Source organism: Brassica napus, chromosome C4 (assembly GCF_020379485.1).
Source record: "Brassica napus cultivar Da-Ae chromosome C4, Da-Ae, whole genome shotgun sequence".
Lineage (NCBI taxonomy): Eukaryota > Viridiplantae > Streptophyta > Magnoliopsida > Brassicales > Brassicaceae > Brassica > Brassica napus.
In genome coordinates this window covers 1,611,901-1,638,899 of record NC_063447.1, presented here as the reverse complement: position 1 = coordinate 1,638,899, position 26,999 = coordinate 1,611,901, and the positions used below count along the sequence as shown (strand labels likewise).

The 26,999-nt window shown below is 36.9% G+C and overlaps 5 protein-coding genes, 1 long non-coding RNA gene and 1 pseudogene across 6 annotated transcripts; 4 read left to right on the top strand and 3 right to left on the bottom strand.

The window, feature by feature from the left end:
• The first annotated feature begins 3,237 nt into the window (after positions 1 to 3,237).
• LOC106391986 lies at positions 3,238 to 5,940 on the top strand (annotated as a pseudogene).
• On the bottom strand, positions 5,932 to 7,142 carry LOC111205901. Its single transcript, XR_002658304.2, has 2 exons — positions 6,303 to 7,142; positions 5,932 to 6,226 (listed from the first exon to the last, which is right to left on the bottom strand). It is a non-coding gene; the product is annotated as an uncharacterized LOC111205901 (long non-coding RNA).
• Positions 7,143 to 7,237: 95 nt separating this feature from the next.
• LOC106396119 (DNA-directed RNA polymerase II subunit 2) lies at positions 7,238 to 13,691 on the top strand. Its single transcript, XM_022702150.2, has 25 exons — positions 7,238 to 7,588; positions 8,055 to 8,276; positions 8,369 to 8,659; positions 8,761 to 8,958; positions 9,037 to 9,101; positions 9,205 to 9,291; positions 9,362 to 9,482; positions 9,562 to 9,606; positions 9,683 to 9,820; positions 9,899 to 9,971; positions 10,141 to 10,217; positions 10,306 to 10,413; positions 10,502 to 10,618; positions 10,698 to 10,853; positions 10,933 to 11,037; positions 11,129 to 11,254; positions 11,366 to 11,443; positions 11,531 to 11,626; positions 11,715 to 11,830; positions 11,906 to 11,975; positions 12,061 to 12,114; positions 12,225 to 12,368; positions 12,485 to 12,784; positions 12,863 to 13,285; positions 13,406 to 13,691. The coding sequence occupies exons 1-25, from the start codon at positions 7,331 to 7,333 to the stop codon at positions 13,511 to 13,513; spliced, it is 3,576 nt and encodes a 1,191-aa protein (XP_022557871.2). The 5' UTR covers positions 7,238 to 7,330; the 3' UTR covers positions 13,514 to 13,691.
• Positions 13,692 to 15,274: 1,583 nt separating this feature from the next.
• On the top strand, positions 15,275 to 17,526 carry LOC106411482. Its single transcript, XM_048754410.1, has 2 exons — positions 15,275 to 16,982; positions 17,062 to 17,526. Exons 1-2 carry the CDS (start codon positions 15,945 to 15,947, stop codon positions 17,524 to 17,526), a joined length of 1,503 nt encoding a protein of 500 aa, XP_048610367.1. The 5' UTR covers positions 15,275 to 15,944.
• A 913-nt stretch (positions 17,527 to 18,439) lies between these two features.
• LOC106395454 (uncharacterized protein At4g04775-like) lies at positions 18,440 to 19,924 on the bottom strand. The gene is made up of 2 exons (XM_013835906.3): positions 18,952 to 19,924; positions 18,440 to 18,869 (listed from the first exon to the last, which is right to left on the bottom strand). The coding sequence occupies exons 1-2, from the start codon at positions 19,123 to 19,125 to the stop codon at positions 18,579 to 18,581; spliced, it is 465 nt and encodes a 154-aa protein (XP_013691360.1). The 5' UTR covers positions 19,126 to 19,924; the 3' UTR covers positions 18,440 to 18,578.
• Positions 19,925 to 20,571: 647 nt separating this feature from the next.
• Positions 20,572 to 21,676, bottom strand: LOC106405446 (adenylate kinase isoenzyme 6 homolog). Its single transcript, XM_013845989.3, is given in 3 exon segments — positions 20,572 to 21,091; positions 21,281 to 21,465; positions 21,468 to 21,676. Coding segments are annotated over 3 exon segments (546 nt in total). The 5' UTR covers positions 21,487 to 21,676; the 3' UTR covers positions 20,572 to 20,749.
• Positions 21,677 to 24,349: 2,673 nt separating this feature from the next.
• Positions 24,350 to 26,786, top strand: LOC106396495 (BTB/POZ domain-containing protein At2g46260). Its single transcript, XM_013836898.3, has 6 exons — positions 24,350 to 24,801; positions 24,905 to 25,030; positions 25,123 to 25,241; positions 25,318 to 25,381; positions 25,458 to 25,737; positions 25,811 to 26,786. The coding sequence occupies exons 1-6, from the start codon at positions 24,558 to 24,560 to the stop codon at positions 26,634 to 26,636; spliced, it is 1,659 nt and encodes a 552-aa protein (XP_013692352.1). The 5' UTR covers positions 24,350 to 24,557; the 3' UTR covers positions 26,637 to 26,786.
• Positions 26,787 to 26,999: the final 213 nt, after the last annotated feature.

The window sequence follows — 26,999 nt, the reverse complement described above, 5'->3', positions numbered from 1 at the left end:
CTAATTAATGACAATATCTACTGTCATTTTCTTTCCTACTATGTTTTTCCATTTTTATAACATTGTTTCCATAATCGTCCTTTCAAGTAGAACTAGGGTTTTTGCTACTTCATCTATATAAACCACTTCAAATAATCTTCTTCTTCAAACCACTAGCTACTTAGCTTATGAGCTCTTTTTATTTAGTCTTTTCGTTTTTGTTTCACTATCTTTTTGTACTATTGTTTTTTAGAATGTAACCGAAGGAGCTCCCTTCGTCCAAAACGAAGAGGACAAGATTTAAGGAAATAGAAATTGAAAATCTAATTGTTCATGGATTCCCCTATTAAGTGCTTGAATAATGAGCACTTTATAAAGGGTTTGCATGGCCTCTTAGATCTTCTCTCTTTCTATACCTATATATATCCTTCTCTTCTCTTCGTTTGGATTGAAGGGAGCTCCTTTTATTTTTCTCTTGTTTCTACACACCTTTTGTATATAGCATATATGCATAATGTGCTTTTGAAAAGTTTTATATACACATAATTAATACTTTGACAACTATAAAGAATATTTTCTAGGAGAGTTTTTTAAACTATATTCAAGGTTGGAGCTTGGACTCAACCAACCTTCTTCTTGTGGGGCTTTCTAATAATTCCTTTTTAATTTGATGTGTTTAATTTGTAGGTCTTTGTGGTTGATGCTTGCATTGAAGCGTCATTAGTGCGTCTTAATATGGGAAGACTTCGTGGGCCGATTATAAATCTCCTATATATTAACTGAGAAGCATTTGAAAAATTAGAACCTTAATTTTGTATTAATTAAAAAAAACCTCAAATCCTAGGTGGCACTCTAAATGCCTTCTAAACTTCATTTCAAAGAATTCTAGAGCATCTAATATAAAGTATAGTTTAATCTAATGGTGTCACATTATTTCATAATTATATAACACTAGAGAAATTATATTAACTTAAAATATAGGAAGTGTGTATTCTTTCCTTAAATAAAAGCTACGGAATTACCTAATATGATTTACATATATATGACAATTAATGATTATGAATAATAAAGATTTGATAACAATTTATGCATCCTTCTTCATTTTTGTTTAAATTTATATTATTAAAAAAATTAAACAATCACATTAACCATATAATAAAAAAATTAGATTTTTTCTTATATGTTATATTTTGAATTTCTTAAAATAACTTTAAATTACAAAAATGAGGAAACCTTATATGTTATATATATTTTTTTTAAAAGACTTTAAAATACAAAAATGAGGACACCTTATATGTTATATTTTTCTTATATGTTAGAATTTTCTTATATGTTATATTTTGAATTTTTTTAAAACGACTTTAAACTACAAAAATGTAAGTTTTCCTTAAATATACGACTAAAAACATTAAAATGACATGTATCAATTCGATGGTTGATTTGAAAGCTTTCAAAACCATATGAAAGATAAAAGTCAAAATAATTTAAGTGTGGAAACAATACTGTTCACCTTTTTCAAGAATGTGTTCGAGGAAAAAATAAGGTTTTTATGTCATAATTTGTTTAATGTCCACTAGAGAACATTATATTAACCTAAAATATAAGAAGTGTGTATTCTTTCCCTAAATAAAAGCTACGAAATTACCTAATATGATTTACATATATATGACAATTAATGATTATGAATAATAAAGATTTGATAACAATTTTTGCATCCTTCTTCATTTTTTTAATTTTATATTATTAAAAAAATAAACAATCACATTAACCATATAATAAAAAACTAGATTTTTTCTTATATGTTATATTTTGAATTTTTTAAAATGACTTTAAATTACAAAAAATGAGAAAACCTTATATGTTATATTTTTTTAAATGACTTTAAAATACAAAAATGAGGACACCTTATATGTTATATTTTTCTTATATGTTAGATTTTTTCTTATATGTTATATTTTTAATTTTTTAAAACGACTTTAAAATACAAAAATGTAAGTTTTCCTTAAGTATACGACTAAAAACATTAAAATGACATGTATCAATTCGATGGTTGATTTGAAAGCTTTCAAAACCATATGGAAGATAAAAGTCAAAATAATTCAACTGTGAAAACAATAATGTTCATTTTTTTAAAGAATGTGTTCGATAGAAAAAAATAAGGTTTTTAAGTCATAATTTGTTTAATGTCCAATCCGATCAACCCATGAAGTATTAATTATAGTTTTGTTCCATTATTTTTAATAAAAATTGATCAGATCCATCGGAAAGAAATTATATAATAACAACAACAAATATTTTATATATATAAATAAATTGATCAAATATATAAAAGAAACTATCGATAATATATACAAATAAACTCACTCTGCGCAAGGCGCAGGTCTTATCCTAGTGCTGTTTATTGGAATCTCAATCAAATTAAATATAACTAGCAATGTCTTAATGTAGGGTATGTATATATATATATATATATTTTTTTTTTTTTATTTATTGTCGTTTCTAAAACGTTTCCACAACAAAAAAAATCAAAAATCACGTTTCCACGTTTCGAAACGTTTCGTTTCCGCCAGTGTTTTTAAAACTGGAGCGACTCGATGGTTGGACCGGGTTCAACCATGAACCGGTTATATAGCCGGATTGGTCTAGTAATTGGTTCGAGCATAAACCGACCACATAGTCGGATTATATTTCAAAGTTATTAAACCAATAAAAACCACTAAAACTATCAAAAATCTATAAATCATCCATATAAACAAGAAACTAATTTATATTTATAATATTTTATGTTCAAAACTGATTTATATTTTAACTATGCATCATGTTTACTAATATTACTTTTATATTTACATACTAAAAAAATATTAAACCATATTATTGAACCAGGTTTGACCGTCAAACCATATTGAACCCTGACCCAAAATATTTCCGGTTCATCTTCCGGTCCGGTTTAAAAAACATTGGTTTCCGCGTATCCGTTTCCGTTTCTATGCAACCTAGGTAGACATAATCAACATCATACATACAATGCCTAATATATTTTAATTAATAGAATAACTAGAATGTAAAACTATGACACTGAAGTGATCAAATTGGCATGACATCACCAGTCCTTACGTCACTGGGAACCAAGATTAATAAATCGAACCGGATCGATAACGCGGTAGGACTACGATGACCCTTTGAAGATGATTGTTTTTTGGTTTACACGGCTGAAATTTTATAGCCACCAAATAAAAACAAAATAATTGAAATAATAATACAATTAGATAAAACTGATTGAGTGAGACTTCATCAAACATGGGTTCTATTGTGATTAAGGAGAGATAGTTGACGCTTTATAAATTATCATAGATATTTAACTCGTACGAACAATAGTTGATACTCTAAAAAGATTATAAATCTAAAACTTATATCTTGTGATTACTATCTTGTTAAGATTATAAATCTAAAAACTATATAAGTTTTGTAACTTTAGTAACCACAAGCTCATGGATTCCTTTTTCCTTTAGCATTTGGAGAATAATAGTACTTACTTTTTCTTTTGTCAATTTCTCTACAAGATCCTTGTCTTTTCCACACATCCTCTTCTTGACTATAAGCTAAAAAACAAAAAGAAAATAAAATAATAAAAAGAAAATAAAACTTATTGGGCAAGCACAAGGACATAAACCACATCATAATAGGTTCTTACAATCATTCATTTATATAAATACACACGAAATCACGTATCATCAAACTCACTCAAAAAGAAATACAGAGAATTCAAAAAAAAAAAAATTGTTAGTGAAAGCAGAGATGGTGATGGAAGAGAAACTCGTGATCAAAGAACTAGAACAAGGGAGAGAGCTAGCGAAACGTTTGATGAGCAATCTCAAAGACACTTCTTCAGCTGAATCCAGTAAAAACATTGATCTCTTCAATCCTCAGTATCTACCGGAATCCTCACACCACTCGTTCTTTTTTTTGTCGGTAGATCCATATTGAATTCAACAACCAAAAATTACACACGGAGCCGGTAAAGGTTTGGTAATAATGGGCTTTGATAATAATAAAGTTAATGGGCTTTGATAATAATAATAACATGATGGGCCTTCGAATAAAACTAGTGGTAAAATAACTTTCGTTAGCGAGAGAGATCTGAAACCTCCTCGTCAGATGAAAACGATATCGGATCTCCCAAACGATTTGGAATCGGAGATACTTTCTAGAGTTCCGGCAAAGTCTCTATGGGAACTCAAAACCACTTGCAAACGATGGTACGCTTTGTTCAAGGATCAAAAGTTCGCGGAGAAGAACAAGAAGAGGTTAGGTGAATCAGTGAGAGAATCGATGTTACTGAGCGATCTTAAGGTTTATGCAATCACCGGAGATCTCCTCCAAACCAACGGATCTATCGAGTTGACAGGTAAACTCACAAGCCTAAAGGGCTCAAAAGATTTGAACATCTCTGAGATATCTCAGTGCGACGGTTTAATGTTGTGCCCAATGAAGAGTGAACTTGTGGTTTGGAACCCATGTACTGGTCAAATTAGGAAGATCGAACCCACGACTTGTTACTGTTATGACGATGCATATGCTTTAGGATACACCACTTCTTCTAGTGGTGATCATCGTAGCTACAGAATCCTGAGGCGTTATTATAGTCAAAACGACAAGAAAGTAGTGCTGGGTGAGATCTATGATCTTAGCTCTGATTCCTTTGGAGGGTTCTTGATGATTCCTTTCCTCCTCTTGGCTACTCCGTGAACCGCAACGGCGTGTGTTTGAAAGGAGACGCTTACTTTGTTGCTCCTCGAGATAAAGTAAATGATGCTTTTCTTGATCACAAAGTTCGATTTCACTACCGAGACGCTCGTGCGTCTCCCTCTTCCGTTTCAGAATCTTCATCCTTGGGATAAAGCGTTTCTTTCGGTCGTTAGAGATGAAAAAATCGCCTTGTTACATGTTCTTGAAACGGAAAGGGTCGATGAGGATATTGGTGACCAATAAGATTGACGACGATGATGAAGCCAAAGACCTGTCGTGGAGGAGCGACCCGGTCCTGGGAAGCGATTTAAATGAACATAACATGTATTTCGAAAGCTTCTTGTTCGACGAAGAGAATAAAGTGGCGGTACTGTCTTGTGTAGCAGAGTTGCGTCATAAATTTGTGACCAGAATCTACGTTTCTGACGAGTATATGGAGAAACAAGTTTATGAAGCTAAGATATCTACTTTTGATTGGCCACGTATCATCAGTTATGCTCCAAGCTTGGTTCGCATTCAGAAAAGCACACCTAAGAAGAGGCAAAAGAGACAGAGGTTAGATTAGGTTAGCCTTATTCATGGACTGAGAGTAAACAAGGCAATAGTGCAATACCAAACTAGATTCTGTTGCTTTCTCGTAGTTTTGTCTGGCAGTTTCAGAATCTTGGAGCACTTTTCACAGTTTATAAACGGTGCACCATCTCCATCTCTTTGTTTGCATCGTTTTTTTTAAATTATAACAGAGATCCGTAACAAGTCGTTCGATCTATATCTTCATTGGGGCTGATTGGATTCTCCTTTGATGTTATTCTGATCGCAAACACATTTGACTAGTTATTAATTAGCGTTTTGAGTGTCCAAGACATGAAAGGAACGTCCTTTAATTGAAAGTTTGTGTTCTGTTTAGGCTATTGACTTTATTAGTGTTGAATCTAGAAGCCGTAAAGTTTCCGTTTTTATGTCTTTTTGTTGTTGATCCGTTGCTAAGAGATTCATACGTGATGTCAAGCCTCTCTCTGTATTTTTCTAGAGATTATGTTTATTACATAGAATATATAAATAAGCTGAATGTCTTTTGATGTCTTATGATCAGGTTAATAGAGGGGAGCAAAAGAAGAATGTCTCACCAAACAAGTGAAATGGATACTTGGAAGATGCTACAATAATGTGGTGTTAATCGTGTGAGTTGAAATCATTTATTTCATGGTGTGTTGTAAGCTTTTTTTTTTTTTTTTTTTTTTTTTTTTGGCAACCCATTTCTTTTTTGTCTGTTTTAGCTTCTTCTTGCTAATAATGATAATTTTATTTTGCACATTTCTCTTCATTCCTTACATTTCACAAGGCTCTGTACATTAAGAACAACGTTTTTAACTTAGAATGCTAGGATAATCTAACACGGATGCTCTGTGAACTAACAACATAGTAGTGAGGCTCGTGAACATTTCTTCGTGCATATATTCTCGGAACTCTCATCCCGAACCCACGTTTTAGCTTATCAACCCTGAGACCATGTACCATCAAACTCAGATACATGAAAGTTAAGGCACAAGAGAGAGAGAGAGAGAGAGAGAGCTTACGTTGGGGCAAGTTTGCCAAGACTATTTAGCTCTTCAGTGAAAGGCTTTAAGAAATGAGTCACGGCTACTACACGTTAAATTTTTTTTAGAGAAACTAAAGAATATGATGTTTACAGGTAATAATCCAAGACATTGACCACCCATGATCCCCCAGAATCCAGCTCTGTAGTCGTACCTGATACCAAGGAACAGAAGAGAGTAACTAGAGCTTAGTAAATGAGAAGAGTTTTGAAGGACCTGGTGTACCACTAGTTTCTTAGCCGGATTAGTCCAGCTTGCTCCTCTGCCATTTTCACCAGGCGTTCAGCTACAAGATGCCCATTCACCAAAACATCACTTCCCCCTTCGTTCTGCATCGATTTCTTTAGATCCTTGAAGCTACTTTTCACCATACTCGCAAATCCACTCTTCCTGGTTCTTGTATCCTCTTGTGAATCTTGAGACACGTCATTGTTAATTTTTTTAAATCCAGATTTTACATTTTTTTCCTTACACTATTTTATCTATATATAACACTGACTAATCCCATAAACCTCAACTTTTGAACAATAAAACGCTAATATATAAGATAAGATATGAAAATATCAACCCATAATGAATTCAACGAAAGTTATACTATTAGTCTAAGTCGTGCGAAAGTTATACTATTAGTTTATTAACTTGTACGCCTGTAGTTTGTTGGTTGGTTTCATAAATAAAATATTTTTTATTTGAATCGTAAAGAACACTTAAAATAAATAGATATAAGAATATATATATAAAATCTAAAATATTTATGTTTATCGTGTACTTGTTCTAATTAAAATATAACTAACGTTCTGGTTTTAAAATTGTAAGCGCCTTTAAAATCAAAACTGGTCGGTTTGTATCCCAAAACCTGAAACTGGTTATCTAATTGAACCGGCTCCAAAAATAAGGAAGGCGACAGAGTCTCCGTTTTTTTTTTATAAATAGAGAAACACCGAGGCCTAGTCATATCTCATCCATTGCGTCTCGTCGCTGGAGCAGTGTTGTTGGATAAAAAAAAAATGGAGTATAATAACGAGTACGAAAAGGATCGGAATTACATGGAAGAAGAAGAAGATGAGGAGGAGGAGATCACCCAGGAAGACGCTTGGGCGGTTATCTCTGCGTATTTCGAAGAGAAAGGTCTCGTCCGTCAGCAGCTCGATTCGTTCGATGAGTTTATTCAGAATAGTATGCAAGAAATCGTCGATGAGTCCGCTGATATCGAGATCCGACCTGAATCCCAGCACAATCCTGGCCACCAATCTGATTTCACCGAGGTTCTTTTTTTTTTTTTTTTAATTTTATTGCGGTTGTGTTGCAATTAGACCATCTCCAATGTATTCACTTATTTTTACCTCTAAATATAGAGCAAAATATCAAGCAATGCTATTTCTTCCTCGATAGATAGAGGAGAAAATAGCAATGTCTTCTATTTTAGAGGTAGAAATAGAGGTGAATTGGAGTGATTTTGTCTTTAAATGCTATTATAGAGGTAAAAATAGGGGAGGGTTGGAGATGCTCTTAGGGCTTGCCGGTTGATGTTCAATTATCTTAGTATTCAATGCTTTTGAGCTTTTCATTTTGAGTATTGCTTGATCAGTTTTAGCACTGAGTAAATGTGTTTGGTGATGCACCTCTTGCTATGATTATTTTACTTCTTTTTGTTTGCCCTGTTTTCTCAAGGTGGTTTTGAATCTTTCTTTTGCTGTAGCTCTGATTAAACTTTATTTATTTTTCCTGCAGACAATCTACAAGATTAGTTTTGGACAGATTTATCTGAGTAAACCAATGATGACCGAATCTGATGGTGAGACTGCCACCTTGTTCCCTAAGGCTGCAAGGTTGAGAAACCTCACCTACTCGGCTCCTTTGTATGTTGACGTAAGTAAGAGAGTTATAAAGAAAGGGCATGATGGTGAGGAAGTCACGGAGACACAGGATTTTACCAAAGTTTTCATTGGAAAGGTTCGTGTTTTTCTTCTTCCTGCATCTATTATATATATGTGGTTCTGACAATATACATGTTTTCTTCTTATTTGATTTTTTTTCTCTCCTAGGTTCCCATCATGCTCCGGTCTAGTTACTGTACCTTGTTTCAGAACTCGGAGAAAGATTTGACAGAGCTGGGAGAATGCCCTTATGATCAGGGCGGATACTTTATTATTAATGGGAGTGAAAAGGTTCTCATTGCTCAGGAGAAGATGAGTACGAACCAAGTTTATGTTTTCAAGAAGCGACAGCCAAATAAGTATGCATATGTTGGCGAAGTCCGTTCCATGGCTGAGAACCAAAATAGACCTCCAAGCACCATGTTTGTGCGCATGCTTGCTCGTGCTAATGCCAAAGGGGTAAGAAGCTTATTCTTTTGAATCCTTCTTTTTTTTTTTCCTTCAACAAATCCTAGATTATGGTAAAAATTAGTTACATTATATGTGGCACATGGTTGCAGGGTTCATCTGGGCAGTATATTCGGTGTACTCTACCATACATCAAAAAAGAAATTCCTATTATCATTGTCTTTCGTGCCTTGGGATTTGTTGCCGATAAGGACATCTTGGAACATATTTGCTATGACTTTGCCGACACTCAGATGATGGAGTTGCTCAGGCCTTCCTTGGAAGAGGCTTTCGTTATTCAAAATCAGCTGGTATCCACTGCTCCTCCATTTTGTCTTTTTTCATCTCTGGTGCTTAAGAATTAGTTGATAACCTTCATATTGCTTCAGGTTGCACTTGACTATATCGGGACACGCGGTGCACCCCCTGGTGCACCCAAGGAAAAGAGGATAAAGTATCTCATCATTTGAACCTTTTGGCTTGGGTGCTATGATCTAAGTTATCAACTATTCTGATGTTGATTCCGGATGTTTGCTATTGCAATATTATCATTGCAGGTATGCAAGAGATATCCTTCAGAAAGAACTGCTTCCTCATGTAGGAGTTGGGGAGTTTTGTGAGACGAAGAAAGCTTACTATTTTGGGTAAGTATTCGGCTCATTCGTGTTGGTTGAGATTTCATACGTTGCTCATACTTTGCAATAACCTCCTCAGGTATATCATACACCGGCTGCTACTTTGTGCACTTGGCCGAAGGCCAGAAGATGATAGGGATCATTATGGTAACAAAAGGCTGGATCTTGCTGGTCCTTTACTCGGAGGGCTGTTTAGAATGGTTTGTTGTCGGCTCTGAATCATGCATTATTGACAAATTTTTAAGTTTATCATTTTAGTAACGTCTTCTTTTAATGCAGCTTTTCAGAAAGCTAACGAGGGATGTGAGATCTTATGTTCAGAAGGTCTCATACATAGTTACTCTTCCTTAATTCTGTTTTTATCCCCTGTTTAGAAGTCTGATTCATGTCGTTCTAACAGTGCGTTGACAATGGCAAAGAAGTCAATCTTCAATTTGCCATCAAGGCTAAAACAATTACCTCTGGCCTGAAATATTCTCTTGCTACTGGGAATTGGGGCCAGGCAAATGCTGCTGGCACTAGAGCTGGAGTCTCTCAGGTTAGGATATTTATTTCTTCCCTTTTCATCTCAGATTACTCCCTTAACACCACATGGTTGCGGTTCTAAAAAGTCCAGGTTTTAAATCGGTTAACATATGCTTCCACTTTGTCACATTTGAGGCGTCTCAATTCTCCTATTGGGCGTGAAGGTAAGGGGCCTCGCTCTTTTCCTCCACTTATATGCTGTGTCACTTTATCTGTTAGTTCAGTTCCTGTACTTTCGCCATGGTTCAGTTTATTTATTCACATCCTTGCAAGTTAGATTGGCTTGTAGCTCTGGTTTTCCAATTGAATGCTAAATCGGGTATTATACGGCAGGAAAATTGGCGAAACCAAGACAACTGCACAACTCACAGTGGGGTATGATGTGCCCTGCTGAAACACCTGAAGGACAGGTATAATTGTTGCATTTTTAATAGATATAAGAATGTATGTTTAGGGTTTCAGTTACTTCCATTGCTTATTGTGGCTTTGATTTTCCAGGCTTGTGGTCTAGTGAAAAACCTGGCGCTCATGGTCTACATAACAGTTGGGTCAGCTGCTTATCCCATCTTGGAATTTTTGGAAGAATGGGGAACTGAGAATTTTGAGGTCTGTAGCATTTCATAGTTAGTTTCTTACTCAATCTCTGTCATTCTGTTCCGGGTGGTTTGCTCAAGGTCTTGACTTTTGATTGCAGGAAATCTCTCCATCAGTTATTCCCAAAGCCACAAAAATATTTGTCAATGGAATGTGGGTTGGAGTTCATCGAGATCCTGACATGTTGGTGAAAACCTTGAGACGTTTGAGAAGAAGGGTAAGCATGCAACTTCTTTGACGTTTGCCAATATTTTAGTCGTTTTTGTAGAGGTGGCATATTACGTTTCCTCTTGCAGGTTGATGTGAACACTGAAGTTAGCGTTGTTAGAGATATTCGTCTGAAAGAGCTCCGGATATATACTGATTATGGTCGTTGTAGTCGTCCCTTGTTTATTGTGGATAACCAGAGGCTGTTAATAAAGAAGAAAGATATCTATGCGCTGCAAGAAAGAGTAAACTTCTGGGCTAATCTGTTCTCGAGTAGCTTTTTGTTATAACGTCATTGTACCAATATTTGTTTTCATAACCCAGGAAAGTGCAGAAGAAGATGGTTGGCATCATCTAGTTGCAAAAGGTTTTATAGAATACATAGACACACAGGAAGAGGAGACGACTATGATATCCATGACTATCAATGTGAGTAATAGAACGCCTTAAGGTTGAGTTGAAGATTCACTTTTTGAGCCACTATTTTTGCACAGAAAACTCATTCCTAATTTTGTTTCAGGATCTTGTTCAAGCTAGACTCCGTCCTGATGAGGCATATTCTGACACTTACACACATTGTGAGGTTCACCCTTCTTTGATATTGGGCGTCTGTGCTTCCATTATACCATTCCCCGACCATAATCAGGTTTTTTTTCTCTCTCTCTCTCTCTTTAATCTACTTGTTTATGGTTATGTAAATTCAAACTTATGCTAACTGCTGCCTCTTGTGGACTTCTTTCTGTTTGATGATTTTTAGTCACCCCGTAATACATATCAATCTGCTATGGGAAAACAAGCTATGGGGATATATGTCACCAACTACCAGTTTCGCATGGTATGTTCTAAGCTCTTAATTTGTAGCACCTACATATGCTATAATGATACTCTTTTATCATATTTTTTTTTTTTCTGTGTCAATCAGGATACCTTAGCCTATGTTCTCTATTACCCTCAAAAGCCTCTGGTCACCACAAGAGCTATGGAGCATCTTCACTTTAGGCAACTTCCAGCAGGAATTGTGAGTCATTTTGCCTGAAGTCTTTCAGAATCCAGCTTGTTTCTTCTATCAGTTCTCTCTCAAATGTTGTTTTTCTCGTCTTGTGTAGAATGCTATTGTTGCCATTTCTTGCTATTCTGGATATAATCAGGAAGATTCTGTCATCATGAACCAGTCTTCAATAGACCGTGGTTTCTTTAGATCCTTGTTCTTCCGGTCTTACAGGTGAGTATGCCAATACATGTGGCCATTTTCCTTCGGTCTGACCAATTATTTATACTGCAACCTTTCTGCGGGCAGAGATGAGGAGAAAAAAATGGGGACGCTTGTCAAAGAACACTTTGGACGACCAGATAGAGCAGTTACAATGGTAAGACATGATTTGGCACCTGCTGTTCATATTTCTGTGGTGCTTATGGTTAGTGGAGTATAATACTTCAGTGTTTCTGGTGCAGGGTATGCGTCACGGTTCTTATGAGAAGCTGGACGATGATGGTCTTGCACCTCCTGTAAGGATAAAATTTGTTGTTACTTTAGTTAGTTATATCTTGATCTGATTAGGCGATTAATTTTAGAATGTATATATCATACAATTTTTTTATCTTTCTTTCGGGTATAGGGTACTAGAGTGTCAGGTGAAGATGTAATCATTGGGAAAACCACTCCAATATCTCAAGATGAGGCTCAAGGACAATCATCACGATACAGTAGACGCGATCACAGTATAAGCTTGCGGCATAGTGAAACTGGAATGGTGGATCAGGTAACTTTGATATTTCCTTGCAGTTACTGAACTATGGATACTAAAACATATATCTTGTTTGAACATAAAGCTGGGAGGGGTTCTAAAAAGTTCCCTGTTCGTATAACTTTTTGTAGGTTTTATTGACCACAAATGCGGATGGTTTGAGGTTTGTGAAAGTGAGGGTTAGATCGGTTCGTATACCTCAGATTGGAGACAAATTTAGTAGTAGACATGGTCAGAAGGGAACTGTTGGCATGACCTACACGCAGGAGGACATGCCTTGGACGATTGAAGGCGTTACTCCTGATATTATTGTGAATCCGCATGCTATTCCGTCTCGGATGACAATTGGACAGCTAATTGAGTGCATCATGGGAAAAGTGGCAGCTCACATGGGAAAAGAAGGAGATGCGACTCCTTTCACAGATGTCACGGTAGCTTTACATTTATCCTTGGCTGCTTGGTTACTCGTGGCTTAGTATTAGTATATGACCGTTGTTTTGTGTATGTAGGTGGATAACATAAGCAAAGCTCTACATAAATGTGGGTACCAAATGCGTGGATTTGAGAGAATGTACAATGGACACACGGGCAGACCACTCACAGCTATGATATTCCTTGGGCCAACGTACTACCAAAGGTTGAAGCATATGGTTGATGACAAGATTCACTCTCGTGGACGAGGTCCTGTACAAATCTTAACAAGGCAACCAGCTGAAGGGCGATCCCGTGATGGTGGTCTGCGTTTTGGAGAAATGGAACGTGATTGCATGATTGCACATGGTGCTGCCAACTTTTTGAAAGAGAGGCTGTTTGATCAGAGCGATGCGTATAGGGTACATGTGTGTGAATCCTGTGGTCTCATCGCCATTGCAAATCTGAAGAAGAATTCTTTTGAATGCAGAGGTTGCAAGAACAAAACAGATATTGTTCAGGTAAGTTTCCATATTGTGTGTGTGTGGAATATTTTGGCTTCTTCTTATTATTATTGTTATTTTTTTAATCTCGCCCATGCTCATTTGTTTGATGCCATGTCATCTAAATACTTTTCACAGGTTCACATTCCATACGCGTGCAAACTGCTCTTTCAAGAGCTTATGTCAATGGCGATTGCGCCAAGGATGCTTACCAAAGACCTTAAGTCAGCTAAAGGCAGAAAGTGAGCTTGCTCTCTAGTTTTTTAGCTTTTCGTCTTCTCTTTTGCTCCTATCCTTATAACAAAACTAAATTACGAATTTGTGTATCGTTTATTCTTACTTCTGAAATTAGACACTAGAGAGGTACTCATGCTGAAGCACAACTTTTGTCTTTTGGATATTTATTTGTTCCTGCTTTGTCTTAGTCTTGGCCTAAAACATGATGACATCAACAAGAAAAGATGACAAGAAAGTCTTGCAGTAGAGAAGATGTTGTCACTTCTCAATGAATCTATGACTACGCAAAACATGTTCCTGCAACCACAATTCTTCCTTAAAGCATGAGCTCAGCCACTGGTTCTAAGCCTCGAGTCATTGACCGCTCTGAAACCACATGCTCAATCTCTTATATGTTGCCTCCTTTTGAAATTTCATCCACATCAACTACGTTTAAAGAAGATATATTCGTTGGTTATAAAGAATAAGATATACTATTGTGTCTATATTAGAATGGCTAATCTTGTTGATATAAATTGCCATTTTAAATATCAACCAGTAATAACATCGTCTTTAGTAGCCAACAACATTATGACATTCTCAAAGCAACTTTTCCGTTTATTTTTCCTCCTCTTACCTCTCCGACACGCTTCAAAACCTAAAAAAAATGTCCTTCGTTGCGGGCCCTTGGAAGAACCCCTTCGTTTTCCTTTCTGTAACCACAAGGGATTCAATCTCCGTTGCAGCAATCTCAATAAAACAGTCCTACAACTTCCTATGTCCGGAACCTTTCTTTGACATTCAACGTTTCAGGATCTCCTTTCTATATCCAATACACGTTCATTACCTGTCCTAATCACGTCGTCTTACCCTCCTCGTATTGGTCCATCCCTTGCCTAAGCAATTCTACTTCCTCTTTCTACGCCACAACTAGTTATAAACGGGGAAGCTCTATGTTTCCTTCTTGTCAGATTGTGAAGAGATTACGTGTTCCGGCTATCGACAGAGAAAGGCTCTTGCTGGAAATGGCACTCGCCCGATTGCAAAAGTTGTGAGATGGATAATTTGAGATGTGGATTCAAGAACAAGGCCTCTATCAAAGTCAAATGCTTCGGTGATGAGCCGGTGTGATGCACCTCACCATCACACCTGCCTGATCTTCCGCACAAGACCTATGTCGTTTTTCTTATGTTTCTTAGCACTACGTTTATGTTTCAAAGACCTCGTTTCAAGACGCTTACATAGCGTTTTAATAATAATTTAGGACCCTAATATCTATCTACAAATGTTTTTCTTTTTAAAGTAATAATTTTGTTCAAACTTCAAAGTCTAAATGCTATTTTTTTTGACAAAATTAATGCCACTTTTTATCAAATTATTATCAAATGAAGAAGCACTAGCAGTAAGTTTGGATACGAAGTGTGAATTAAAGATATATATGTACCATGTTGAAATCGAAAATCGAAAAAAAGCATATGTATGTTGTAATTTATAATAGAGACACGACATAGTTGAATCAGTAACAATATATAGTATCCTATTATATTATTACAATTGATAGGCAGAGTTGGTAGATGAAGATTAAAATTTCAACCATTTTCACTAAATATATTAATCCTCAAAATAATATCTATTTTCACTCTAAATTATGTAAAAACTCAAAACAACATTAGTTTTGGAGTATTAGTTCTTGAAATTATATGGCCTTTAGACCCCATAAAACGTAAACTATGTTTTCAGCTATATTAGTTACGTCGAAACGGTAATGTGTTCTTTTAGATATTACTAAAACCTAAATATATGAATTAATCAGTCCTAAACTAGATCCAACATTTTTTTAAGATAAGCCACTGTGTGTGATCTTAAGGAAAAAGAAGAAGATATGAACTTTGAGAGTGTCTAGACAAGAAACTGTAGGCTCCTACAAGAAGACACACAAACATCCTCGGGACATTAAAATCCGGCATTCCCCGTCTGAAGAAGAAGAAGTCAATTCTCCATTTTAGGCAGCTTCTCTCTGAAGTCGGTTAAAATTTTGAGGAGAGATGGAGAGAGAGTGTGAAGGAGGAGACATTGAGAAAACGGGGTTGGCGATCTATTTCCCCACCGGAACTATGGTGTCGCACTATTTCTCCATCAAACTATTGCCTCGTTTCATTTCCCCACCAAACGAAAGTTAAATATCTATATACCCACCATATCAAAGTTAAATATCTCTTTCCCCACCCGACAAAAATTAAACACTCAAATCCACATAAAACCATGTTTAGTTGGTTTATTAGTTTGGTTAAGACGGGTTACTAATACCGAATCTTGACTTAACCGACTTAAACATCCTAATCTATCTAAACCCAAAAAATCCCCAAATCAAAAACCCAAGAACCCTAGAACGTGAAATAGAGAGAGTGGGAGAGAATTCCTGAGAGAAAACAACAGGAAATCGATTGAATTCGTGTTTACCATGTCTCTAGTACCTATAATCGGCGAAGGAGAGTTCGAAATTGATGATGAAGAAGTTGAGCGAGAAGAGTTTGAACTCGACGAATTGTTGAGAAATTTCGTGAGTGAGCCGCCAATTCAGCATGACGTCTTGCCTGAGAGTGATGAAGATAATGAGGAAGAAGAAGATCCTGAAGCCCCACAGAGAATGAGGACGCATATACGCCGTGGTGATGGGCATTTGTACCGAGACCAGACATTCTTCAATGGTGTGGCTTTCAAAGACAGAGTCCTCGATTATGCTCTTAGGACTCGCTGCAATATCAGACAATACAGGTATGATAAGGATAAGCTTGGTTTCGAATGTGCTGGTCATGGTGAGAATGATGAAGCTTGTGGCTGGAAAATTTATGCTTCGATCCTTCCGAAGGATAAAATTTGGAGAGTTAGGTTGTTTGTAGATAACCACACATGTGAGGTTAATGGAGAGTGTGAGATGGTGAAGGTCCCTGTGATAGCTAGGTTGTTTGTGAACAAGATCCGTGAAGAGCCGACATACTATATGCCTATGAAGATCGAGGAATTGATCATGGCAAATTGGTCTATTAGTGTGTCTAGGCCTCAGTGTCAAGCTGGTAGGAATAAAGCTTTGAAGTGGATTAAGAGTGAACATGATCAACAGTTTGCACGCCTTAAAGATTATGCTGCCGAGATAGTAGAATCAAATCCTGGTTCTTCTGTTGAAGTAGACACGTTCCAGAATGATGAAGGTCAAGATGTCTTCAATCGAATCTATATTTGCTTTGACGCCCTCAGGAATACTTGGAAGGCGAGTTGTAGGCCAATGATAGGACTTGATGGTTGCTTTCTCAAAGAAAGAATCAAGGGACAGTTATTGGTTGCTTTAGGTAGAGATGCAAACAATGCAATTTATCCAATAGCTTGGGCTGTTGTAAAGGTGGAAAATAACGAGAATTGGCAATGGTTTATGCAAAAACTGAAGGTTGATTTGGATCTAAAGGATGGTGACAATTACATTGCTGTCTCAGACCGTAGCCCGGTAAGTTTTTTGTTTTTTTTGGGTTGAAATCACTGTTTCTTTATGTTGTTGTTTGATTAAGTTTGTAGTTCTGTATCAGGGATTGATCAGAGCTATTAAGATAGAGTTGCCTAAGATGGAGCATCGGAAGTGTGTAAGACACATCTACGGGAATTTGAAGAAGAAACATGGCAACAAAAAACAGATGAAGTCTTACATATGGAGTGTAGCATGGAGCTACAATGAAGCAACATATCAGCAAAACTTGGACAGGTTAAGTTGCTACGATACAGGTGTGTATACAGATGTTATGGTTACAAATCCGAGGAGTTGGTGCCGAGCTTTCTTCAAGCTGGGAAATTACTGCGAAGATGTGGAGAACAACTCGACAGAGTCCTTTAACAGCTCCATCAACAAGGCAAGAGAGAAGCCATTTGTGCATATGCTCGAAACAATAGCAAGACTTGCTATGGTGCGTATAGCCACAAGATCCAGAGAATCTCATGAACACCAAGGTAAGTTTTTTTCAATACTTCTAATATCTAAAAAATATAAATTCAGTTAACTTAATTGGCTCTCTCTTTGTCAGGAAAATGTACACCATATGTGCAGAGAGTTCTCGCTAAGGCTCTTGTTGATAAGCCCTTTAAAGACGGAGCCAACAAATGTGTTGTTAGAAGAAGCGTTAAAGGCTACTTTGACTCAAGATTGAATGGCCAAACTCATCGTGTCCATTTGGAGAAAAGAACTTGTTCGTGCAGAAAGTTCGACATCACTGGAATTCCATGTAAGCATGCATATGGTGTGATGCTGAAGTTAAAGGTTGATCCGTCAGACTATGTTTGTGAGTGGTTTCGCACGGCTAAGTGGAGAAGAAACTACACAGATGGAATTGTTCCAGTCCGGGGTTCTATGTTTTGGCCCAAAACAGATGCTCCTGATGTACATGCTCCACCTGTAGAGGATGAACAAGGGGAAGAAACAGAGGGAGAACGAGGGAAAGAAACAGGGAAGAAGAAGAAGAAGCTCACCAAAGCGGATAAGACAAGGAAAAGAGGTGTGAATGAGTCACCAACCAAGAAGCTACCAAAAGCCAAGAAAAGGACTATGCATTGTGGCATTTGTGGTAAGGCTAATCACAACTCGAGGTGGCATACAAAGCAGGGCAAGCATGATGATTCGGTACCGGTAAGCACATCTCAAACTGCAGGTGAATCCTCACAAGGAACTCTCACTCAAGCTAGTGTTTCTCAAGCTTGAATGATTTGATATGTAATGGCATCTATTATCTTTTGTTTTGAACCTAATTTTCGACAGCTATGTAATGACATATATCTTTGGTTTTGAACTTAATGGTCTTGGATCCATGTAATGTAATGACATTTATCTATCTTTGTTTTGCACTTCATATTATCTTTGTTACTGCAACTAAAAGCTTGTATATTTTCTTTAAAATCATTGCATTCTACTGAATAAAATAGGCTTAACAACCATCTTAAAATAGACAAAGTCATTGCATTAATAAAATTGAAACCATGTCAAAGTACACAAACCACAATGATCAAACACACAAAACATAAGATTACTAAAACAAAGGTCATTCCTATATAAACCTTTTCAACCAAAGAGCTTACTAAACCCAACCATGACCATACACAAAACAACTACAACAACCATCATTTTCTTCATCGTAGAAGATGATTCAACCAAAGCCTCTTCAACTCTCTCGAAAATATCCTTCTCAAGCTTCATTTGCACATTCTCAAACACTATTCTCTCAAACTCATTCCTCTCCATTGTAACTGTCTCCAGTTTTGCCGCAAGTGAAGCATTTTTCATTTTTAATGCCTCTATCTCATCTAAATAAGCCTCATCGACCCACTTGAAAGTGTGGTTGTCATTTGAGAGCTGTGCATTATTTAGACAAAAAATTATGAAAAGAAAACATTAACTAATACAATGAAGAAGAAGCAAGGATTAATCAAATTACCTTCTTAGATACAGCATATCCGCAACGATAGTAACGCCGGTACGGATTGTTGCTGGATTTAGAAACCAATTCCATTATTTGAACCCCACAATGACAAATTCTCGGCACACCAAACACTCTGCCTCCAGAATGTCCACTTGACGAACCACTAGAAGCTCCAGACACGTTACTCATGGCTTTAGATCAGAAAATTAACACAAAGTGAGAAGAGATTAAGAACAAAAAGCAAAAAGCACTCGACAATAAGAAAAGAAGAAGAAGAACTCTGAGATTCACATTCTACAGTTTTTTCTAGGGTTCTTATCAATTTGGGATTTTTTAGATTTGGAATTTTTGACCGTTGTCTCGGGTTATCACCCAGATATAGGTCCGGTTTACCAATATTTGGGTTTTCCTTCGGTTTACTAACGGAGGTTTGATGGTTTGGTACTGGGGTTTCGACATTTAACCATCGAAATTGGTCGGGTGGGGAAAGAGATATTTAACTTTGATATGGTGGGTATATAGATATTTAACTTTCGTTTGGTGGGGAAATGAAACGAGGCAATAGTTTGATGGAGAAATAGTGCGACACCATAGTTCCGGTGGGGAAATAGATCGCCAACCCGAGAAAACGCTTAGGCGAAGTTTCTTGGTGGGTAGTTACAGTAAAAGAGCTGGTCCTTCTACTCCTCCATCCACGTGGCGCCTCGGTCTTTCACCACCGCGACTCGGAGCTTCCTCCATGGTCCAGTTTCCCAGTTTAGGATGTGCCGGTAATTGCATTTAACCAAACTCCACAACTCCACATCTTTAGTAAACACTCTAGCAAAGATATTGCAAGTAAGGGCCCCTACTCTCTCTTTCTCTCGATTCTGTTCCGTATATTAAAAGAGAATCTAATACGTAGCAAGATTATGTTAAGTTTCTAATTAGTGACAATATCTACTTCCATTTTCTTCCTACTTGATTTTCCATTTTTATTACATTATTTCCATTTCTTCCTACTATGATTTTCCATTTTTATAACAATGTTTCCATAATCGTCCTTTGAAGTAGAACTAGGGTTTTTGCTACTTCATCTATATAAACCACTATATAATCTTCATCATACCATTAGCTACTTAGAGCACCATTAACCCTAACACTCCTTTCTAATAGGGTGCTTAATCATTTTTTAGTAATAATTATGTCTTAAGAACCCAAATTAAGAAACCTCTAAATTTTGATCCTCCAATGCAAGTTGGTTATTTTGGGGTGCTTAAAAAAAAAACCTTTATGAAAGAACCTTAACTCAATGTCACAGTGGCTTCTCTAAGAATCAAGAAGTCAAACCATCCTCTCTAGTCAAGATCCATCAATCTTACTGAAATGAAACCTTCTCGGATCAAAAACTGTTCTTCGGATTCTCTGCAGCAACATGGTCATTGGTTAGTTACCAATATATCTTAACGTGGAGTTTTAGCAGAGGCAGAGTGCTGTTGTAGAGAATGGACTTGTCAAAACTTCCTCAACCATCTCCTCAGCTTGTTGTTTTGTTTGTGTTACCATCACTCATAGTGTTGGTTGTTCTTGGAGGAGCTGAGTTATATTGGAGGAAGAAGTATTCACATGTGTAACTTCGCACATTACAACACCTTATGAAAGATGAAAACTTTTTTTTTATCTTATTAAGTATCAAAAGGAATATACATAAGCTGGTCTGGCAACAGCTGATTTGTGCTTATAAATGGCCAAACTAACAAAGATCAATGCAGAATTCATAAAAAAAAAAAGAAACTACCAAAAACCAAAGTTCATAGCTATTAAACATGCATCGTCATATGATGATTACCCAGGGACTCCATGATTCAATCCATTCCGTCAAACTCACCACATTGTCAGAGATATCTTCGATGGTGTCACTCTGCATCGCGGTGACAATCTCTTCCTTGTAACTATCACTTGCTTCTTCAAGCATGACTTGGAAGATCTCGCATTCAATGTTGTTACTTAGCTTGGTACCCGAATAACCCCTCCTGGTTAAACGGTCATACAAGACGGAGTTCTCAGTTTGAAACACCACAACACGATCAAACCACCGCTCAGGGAAGAAGTCGCAGCCATGGTAGTCCACAATGTTACCTCCTCCTTCCATTATATCTTCAAGCTCATCACACACCTGAATCCAAAAGTCAAAACACAATAAATTGGCTAATAAAGACTCTTCTTCTCACGCAAGCTAATGATTTGAGTGTTCATATGAATTCCAAAGTTTAAGTCAAGATTCGAATTTGAATTGAAATTAGTTTAAAGAGTAAAGCTTTATGATGGCCCAAGTAGAAACAAACAGTTTCGATGGAAAACTCACCAAGTCCTTGTTGATGACGTGACACTCAAACTGATCGTCCCAGCCGTCGTGCAAGTTCTTCTCTTTGACGAGATCTCCGACGCAGATGTGCTTGAAGTTCGTGGCTTCGGCTAGAGCAGAAGCCGTCGTCGATTTGCCGGTACCGGGAGTTCCCGTGATCAGTATGTTCGGCTTTTGTCGCCTTTTCCACTGTTAGCTCCCGCCATTGTTAGTCTTGAAGAAAAATTCAGATTCGCTGGGCTTAAGATACGAAGTTGAAGATTAGGGAGAGAAAGAGAGAAGATGACTCCTGGTTTCTGAGATAGACGCGTCTAATGACACGGGTCCACCAAGCACCGTTTCTTCTTCTGCTTAATTAAGCACCGTGGCTTAGATTAATACATTATTTTCTTTTTCTTTTAATCCAAAAATCACCTAAGCACCTCACTAAGCATCCGCGTTAATGGTTAAATCTTCTCTCTTTCTCTACGTGTGTATATATATATATATATATATATTTCACTCTCTTCTCTTCGTTTGGATTGAAGGGAGCTCCTTTTATTTTTCTCTTGTTCTATACACCTTTGTATACAACATATATGCATAATGTGCTTTTGAAAAGTTTTATATACACATAATTGATATATGTTTGACAAGTATAAGAATATTTTTAGGAGAGTTTCTATAACTACATTCAAGGTTGGACTCAACCAACCTTCTTCTTGATTCAAACAGCGTGGGGTTTTCTAATGATACCTTGTTTCAATTTGATGTGTTTAATTTGTAGGTCTTTGTGCTTGATGCTTGCATTGAAGCGTTATTAATGCTGCTTAATATGGGAAGATGTCGTGGGCCGATTTCAATATATGATATGAATGCTGTTTATTGGGATCTCAATCAAATTAAATATAACTAGCGTCTAGCAATGTCTTAATGTAACTCGATGTATGTATTTATTAATTTATCATGCAACCTTGACCTATATTCAGTCGTAATTTGCAAGTGTTATCTTTTTTATTTATCAATTAACATAAAACGTCTTTTCTACCAGCGTCACATTATTTCATATGTTATTAAAATGAACTCATCTTAGTTAGAATGGGACATCTAACCGAATTTACAAGAATAATATTTTTAAAATTAACTTAATAAATTATTTATTACATGAACATAAGAAAATTGAGTTTGTGTTATATTAAATTAGTTAATATATTTGTTATAAAATATATATTGTCAAGTGTTTTATAAATTATAGTTGGTTTGATTGTAATACATACATTAGTTGAAATGGTTACCTCTAGTTGTCATGTGGCCTATACCACCAAGTGTATAACTGATAGATTAGTCAAAATTTGTGTTCATGACATCCAGTTAACCTATGATAGTTGCATGGCCAAGCTTTCAATGTTCAATCGGTCAAAATCTAATAAACAAAGTCTGTCAATGGTTGAACTAGTTAAATAAAGAAACTCCAGAATAGACTTTTGATTCCAAAATATTAAACGAGTGGTATTAGGCATTGCCGTTTGTTGAACGAGTTGTCTTCTTACCAAAGTCGACGCTTTCCAACCAATTACACTCCTAATTTTGCCTGTTACCAAAGCAACACAGCAACACAAAATACAACTAAACTTTTATTCTTCTTATACACAAACACAAGTAAATACTAACTCCCATCCCAAAATAAAACTTAATTGATGTCTAAATTTTTTTCTGGAAAATTTGTTTAAGTGTTTCTATGAAATTTATTTTGTATAAACTTTTATTTATAATTTTAATATATTGATATACAAAACCAAAATTGTTCGAACAAAATAAGAAAATAAATTGAAAATTCAATCCCTATTAACTTTTGAATACTGTTTCAGAAATTGTAATGTCTAAACTAAATTCTTTAATTAATATACACATTACACTAGAACCGTAAACTGGGCGAGCCCATGTCCATTAGCCCATATCCATTTGTCCATTTATTGTTTGCGGACAGATAGTGATCATGTCCATTAAGGACCATACCCACTAACACCCATATTTTCATGGGCTGCCATGGGGTCCATAATGACCATATAAGAAATTTTAAATTTTAGTTTATAAGTCTACAATTATATATACAAGGTCATAAAATTAAAATTCATCCATAAATTCAAAAGTACAACAATACATAAGTTCATAAGTACAACAATTCCGGTCTTGGCGGGAAAAATCGATTTTGCGGTTTTGGCGGGAAAACTTAATTTTGCAGTTTTGACGGAAAAACTCAATTTTGCAGTTTTGGCGGAAAAACTCATTTTTGCGGTTTTGGCGGAAAACTAGATTTTCTGATTTTGACAGAGAAACTCGATTTTTCGGTTTTGCCATGGGGTCCATAATGACCATATAAGAAAATTTTAATTTATAAGCCTACAATTACATATATAAGTTCATAAAATTAAAATTCATCCATAAATTCATAAGTACAATAATACATAAGTTCATAAGTACAACACTTTCGGTTTTGGCGAGAAAAATCGATTTTGCGGTTTTGGCAGGAAAACTCGATTTTCCGGTTTTGGCGGGAAAATTGAATTTTACGTTTTGAAGAAAAACTCAATTTTGCGGTTCTGACGAAAAAACTCGATATTCTGATTTTGGCGGGAAAATTTGGTATCAAAATTTAAGCGATAAATCGATTTTACGATTTTAGCGGAAAAACTTAAATTTTAGAAACCCTAGGTTTTGTGACCATTGGACAGTCCACATCCATAAAGTCCAAAACCAACAAAGACCATTTTTTTAATGATCTTCCACATTTTGTCCAATAAAAACTAATGGAAAAAATGGGTTTGTCCATATTAAACCCGTTTGTTTATGGACATGGACAACCATTGGACCGGCCCACCCATTTGACACCTCTACATTACACACCATATAACTATTAAACTAAAACATACTAATCTATTCTATTAAAATACCAGTGTGACCCATTGATAAAAATATGGTCCAACTATTATTTCTTTTATCTTTATCATTATTTAGAATATTATTTATTATATTTTATGCTATTAGACTTATATTTAAATTACTAATTGAAAAGACCTAAAAATAAAAATGTATAACAAAAAATATAACCAGAATCTAATTTACATTAAAGAGACCGAATCTGTTTTGCCGCGCTAGCTAACTAACAAAACCTTTAATTAGACATCATCCATTTAATCTATACGCTACCTTTAACCGTAACCGTAACCGTAGCCGTTCTTTTTTCCTGATTCAAATCCGTTCGAATTTTCGCCGGAGAGAAGACGGAGAAGAGGGAAAGATGAGAGGCTCCTCAAACGACGCCGATCTATTCGACCCCAAGACGGAGATGGACTCCAATTTCTCTCGCCACGGCTCTTCCTCCTCCGAAGGCGATTTCGGATTCGCCTTCAACGACAGCAACTTCTCCGACCGTTTGCTCCGGATCGAGATCACCGGCGGTCCGTCGTCGGACTCCACGAGTATTGCAGATTGGGCTCGTCATCGCAAGAGGAGAAGAGAGGACAACAATAAGAAGGATAATGGTAATCTCGATTTTGATTGGTTTAGGGCTTTTGATCAATTGAACCGATTGAAATCTCGAATTTTTTTAATTAGTTTAGGGCTTTTGATGTTTTGGATTTGCAGTTACGGTTTCGGACATTGTGGCATGTCCTGAAGAGCAGATTATAACGGATAACAACCAACCGGATTTGGATGATAATCTTGATGAAGAAGGAGGAGAGGCTATGGTTGAAGAGGAGACTCTCTCAGGTTCTTTCTTGAGATTGAGATTGCATTTTTAATTTAATTTTGTTTTCTAAGGTAGCTTGGTGTAAAAGTTTATAGTAAAATGGTTTTTTTAGGTGATGATGATGCATCTAGTGAGCCGAACTGGGGGATGGATAAATCTACTGTTGTTAATGTTAAGGAATTGCATATTAGCTCTCCTATCTTGGCTGCTAAAAGCCCTTTCTTCTACAAGGTTTCTTTCTTCTTATTTAGAGTCTTATTGGTTTGTTTATGTTACATGTAACACTGTCCTTTGCTTGTTGTTGTAGCTGTTCTCTAATGGAATGAGGGAATCAGAACAGAGACATGTAACCCTTAGAATTACTGCACAAGGTATGGCTTTTGACTCTTTATTCCTTTTTTATTAACTCTGTTTACTGATTTTTGATGCTCTGTGTTTTTATGGCAGAGGAAGGTGCTTTGATGGAGCTTTTGAACTTTGTGTACAGCAACTCTCTAACTGTCACAACAGCACCTGCTTTATTGGATGTGCTTATGGCTGCTGACAAGTTCGAGGTTGCTTCCTGCATGAGGTACTGCAGTAGACTTCTCCGCAACATGCCTATGACTCCCGATTCCGCTTTGCTCTATCTCGACCTCCCCTCCAGCGTTTTAATGGCCGAAGCTGTCCAGCCCTTAACCGACGCAGCTAAACAGTTCCTTGCCTCTCGCTTCAAGGATATCACCAAGTAAGTAAAAGACTACTCCAAAAAATGCATTCACTCTCGAGTGTTGTGGAAGTTAAACCATTTTTGCTTACAGGTTTCAGGAGGAGGTTATGGCCTTACCGTTGGCTGGAATCGAGGCGATACTATCGAGCGATGATCTCCAAATTGCTTCCGAGGATGCTGTTTACGACTTTGTGTTGAAATGGGCGAGGGGACAGTACAGCTCGTTGGAAGACCGTAGAGAGATTCTAGGCTCACGCCTTGCGCTCTACATCCGCTTCCCATACATGACGTGCAGAAAACTCAAAAAGGTACTAACCTGCAGCGACTTTGACCACGAAGTAGCGTCAAAGCAAGTCCTAGAAGCGCTCTTCTTCAAAGCAGAAGCTCCACACAGGCAACGCATCCTAGCAGCTGAAGGATCAGACTCAACGAACCGCCGGTTCATTGAGAGGGCTTACAAATACAGACCCGTGAAAGTAGTCGAGTTCGAGCTTCCTCGCCCGCAGTGCGTAGTGTACCTGGACTTGAAGCGAGAGGAGTGCACAGGATTATTCCCTTCGGGGAGAGTTTATTCTCAGGCTTTCCACTTAGGAGGTCAAGGCTTCTTCCTCTCAGCGCACTGCAACATGGACCAGCAAAGCTCGTTCCACTGCTTTGGGCTGTTCCTTGGGATGCAAGAGAAAGGAGCTGTGAGCTTTGGTGTGGACTACGAGTTCGCGGCTAGAGAGAAGCCTTCGCAGGATTACGCTTGCAAGTACAAAGGGAACTACACGTTCACTGGCGGCAAAGCTGTTGGTTACAGGAACCTCTTTGGGATCCCTTGGACTTCGTTTATCGCGGAGGATAGTCAGTACTTCATCGATGGCATTCTCCATCTCCGTGCTGAGCTCACTATTAAACGAACAGACCTTCACTGATCAATATCTCTCTCTGTCAGTCTCTCTCTATCCTCTCCATGTAGTAGCTCAAACCAAGAGTGTCTTTTGTAATTTACTTACGGAGCAGTAAAAGAGTATCCACGCTGTAAATTTAATTGGAATTTATCTATTTGCACTAGTTTCTCTTCACCTTAACCCCAAGACGGCAAATAAAATTGGGCCTAATATATGAGATGGGCCTATAATATTATTGGAATTTAATTGGAATTTTATCTATTTGCACTAGGTTCTCATAGGCCTGGGCGCGAGTTCGGGCGGTTTTTTTGGTTCCGGGTCATTCGAATCCTAAATACGTGGACCCAATAAATATTTGTAAAATTATGGTTCAGATTCGGGTTGGTT

Coding starts and splice junctions, on each gene's coding strand:
- LOC106396119 (XM_022702150.2), top strand. CDS start 7,331: ATGGAGTATAATAACGAGTACGAAAAGGATCGGAATTACATGGAAGAA. Junction 9,483..9,561: donor TCGGAGGGCTGTTTAGAATG/GTTTGTTGTCGG, acceptor CTTTTAATGCAG/CTTTTCAGAAAGCTAACGAG. Junction 10,414..10,501: donor GGGGAACTGAGAATTTTGAG/GTCTGTAGCATT, acceptor TTTTGATTGCAG/GAAATCTCTCCATCAGTTAT.
- LOC106411482 (XM_048754410.1), top strand. CDS start 15,945: ATGTCTCTAGTACCTATAATCGGCGAAGGAGAGTTCGAAATTGATGAT. Junction 16,983..17,061: donor CTGTCTCAGACCGTAGCCCG/GTAAGTTTTTTG, acceptor GTTCTGTATCAG/GGATTGATCAGAGCTATTAA.
- LOC106395454 (XM_013835906.3), bottom strand. CDS start 19,125: ATGAGTAACGTGTCTGGAGCTTCTAGTGGTTCGTCAAGTGGACATTCT. Junction 18,870..18,951: donor GATATGCTGTATCTAAGAAG/GTAATTTGATTA, acceptor AATAATGCACAG/CTCTCAAATGACAACCACAC.
- LOC106396495 (XM_013836898.3), top strand. CDS start 24,558: ATGAGAGGCTCCTCAAACGACGCCGATCTATTCGACCCCAAGACGGAG. Junction 24,802..24,904: donor CAACAATAAGAAGGATAATG/GTAATCTCGATT, acceptor TTGGATTTGCAG/TTACGGTTTCGGACATTGTG. Junction 25,031..25,122: donor TGAAGAGGAGACTCTCTCAG/GTTCTTTCTTGA, acceptor TGGTTTTTTTAG/GTGATGATGATGCATCTAGT.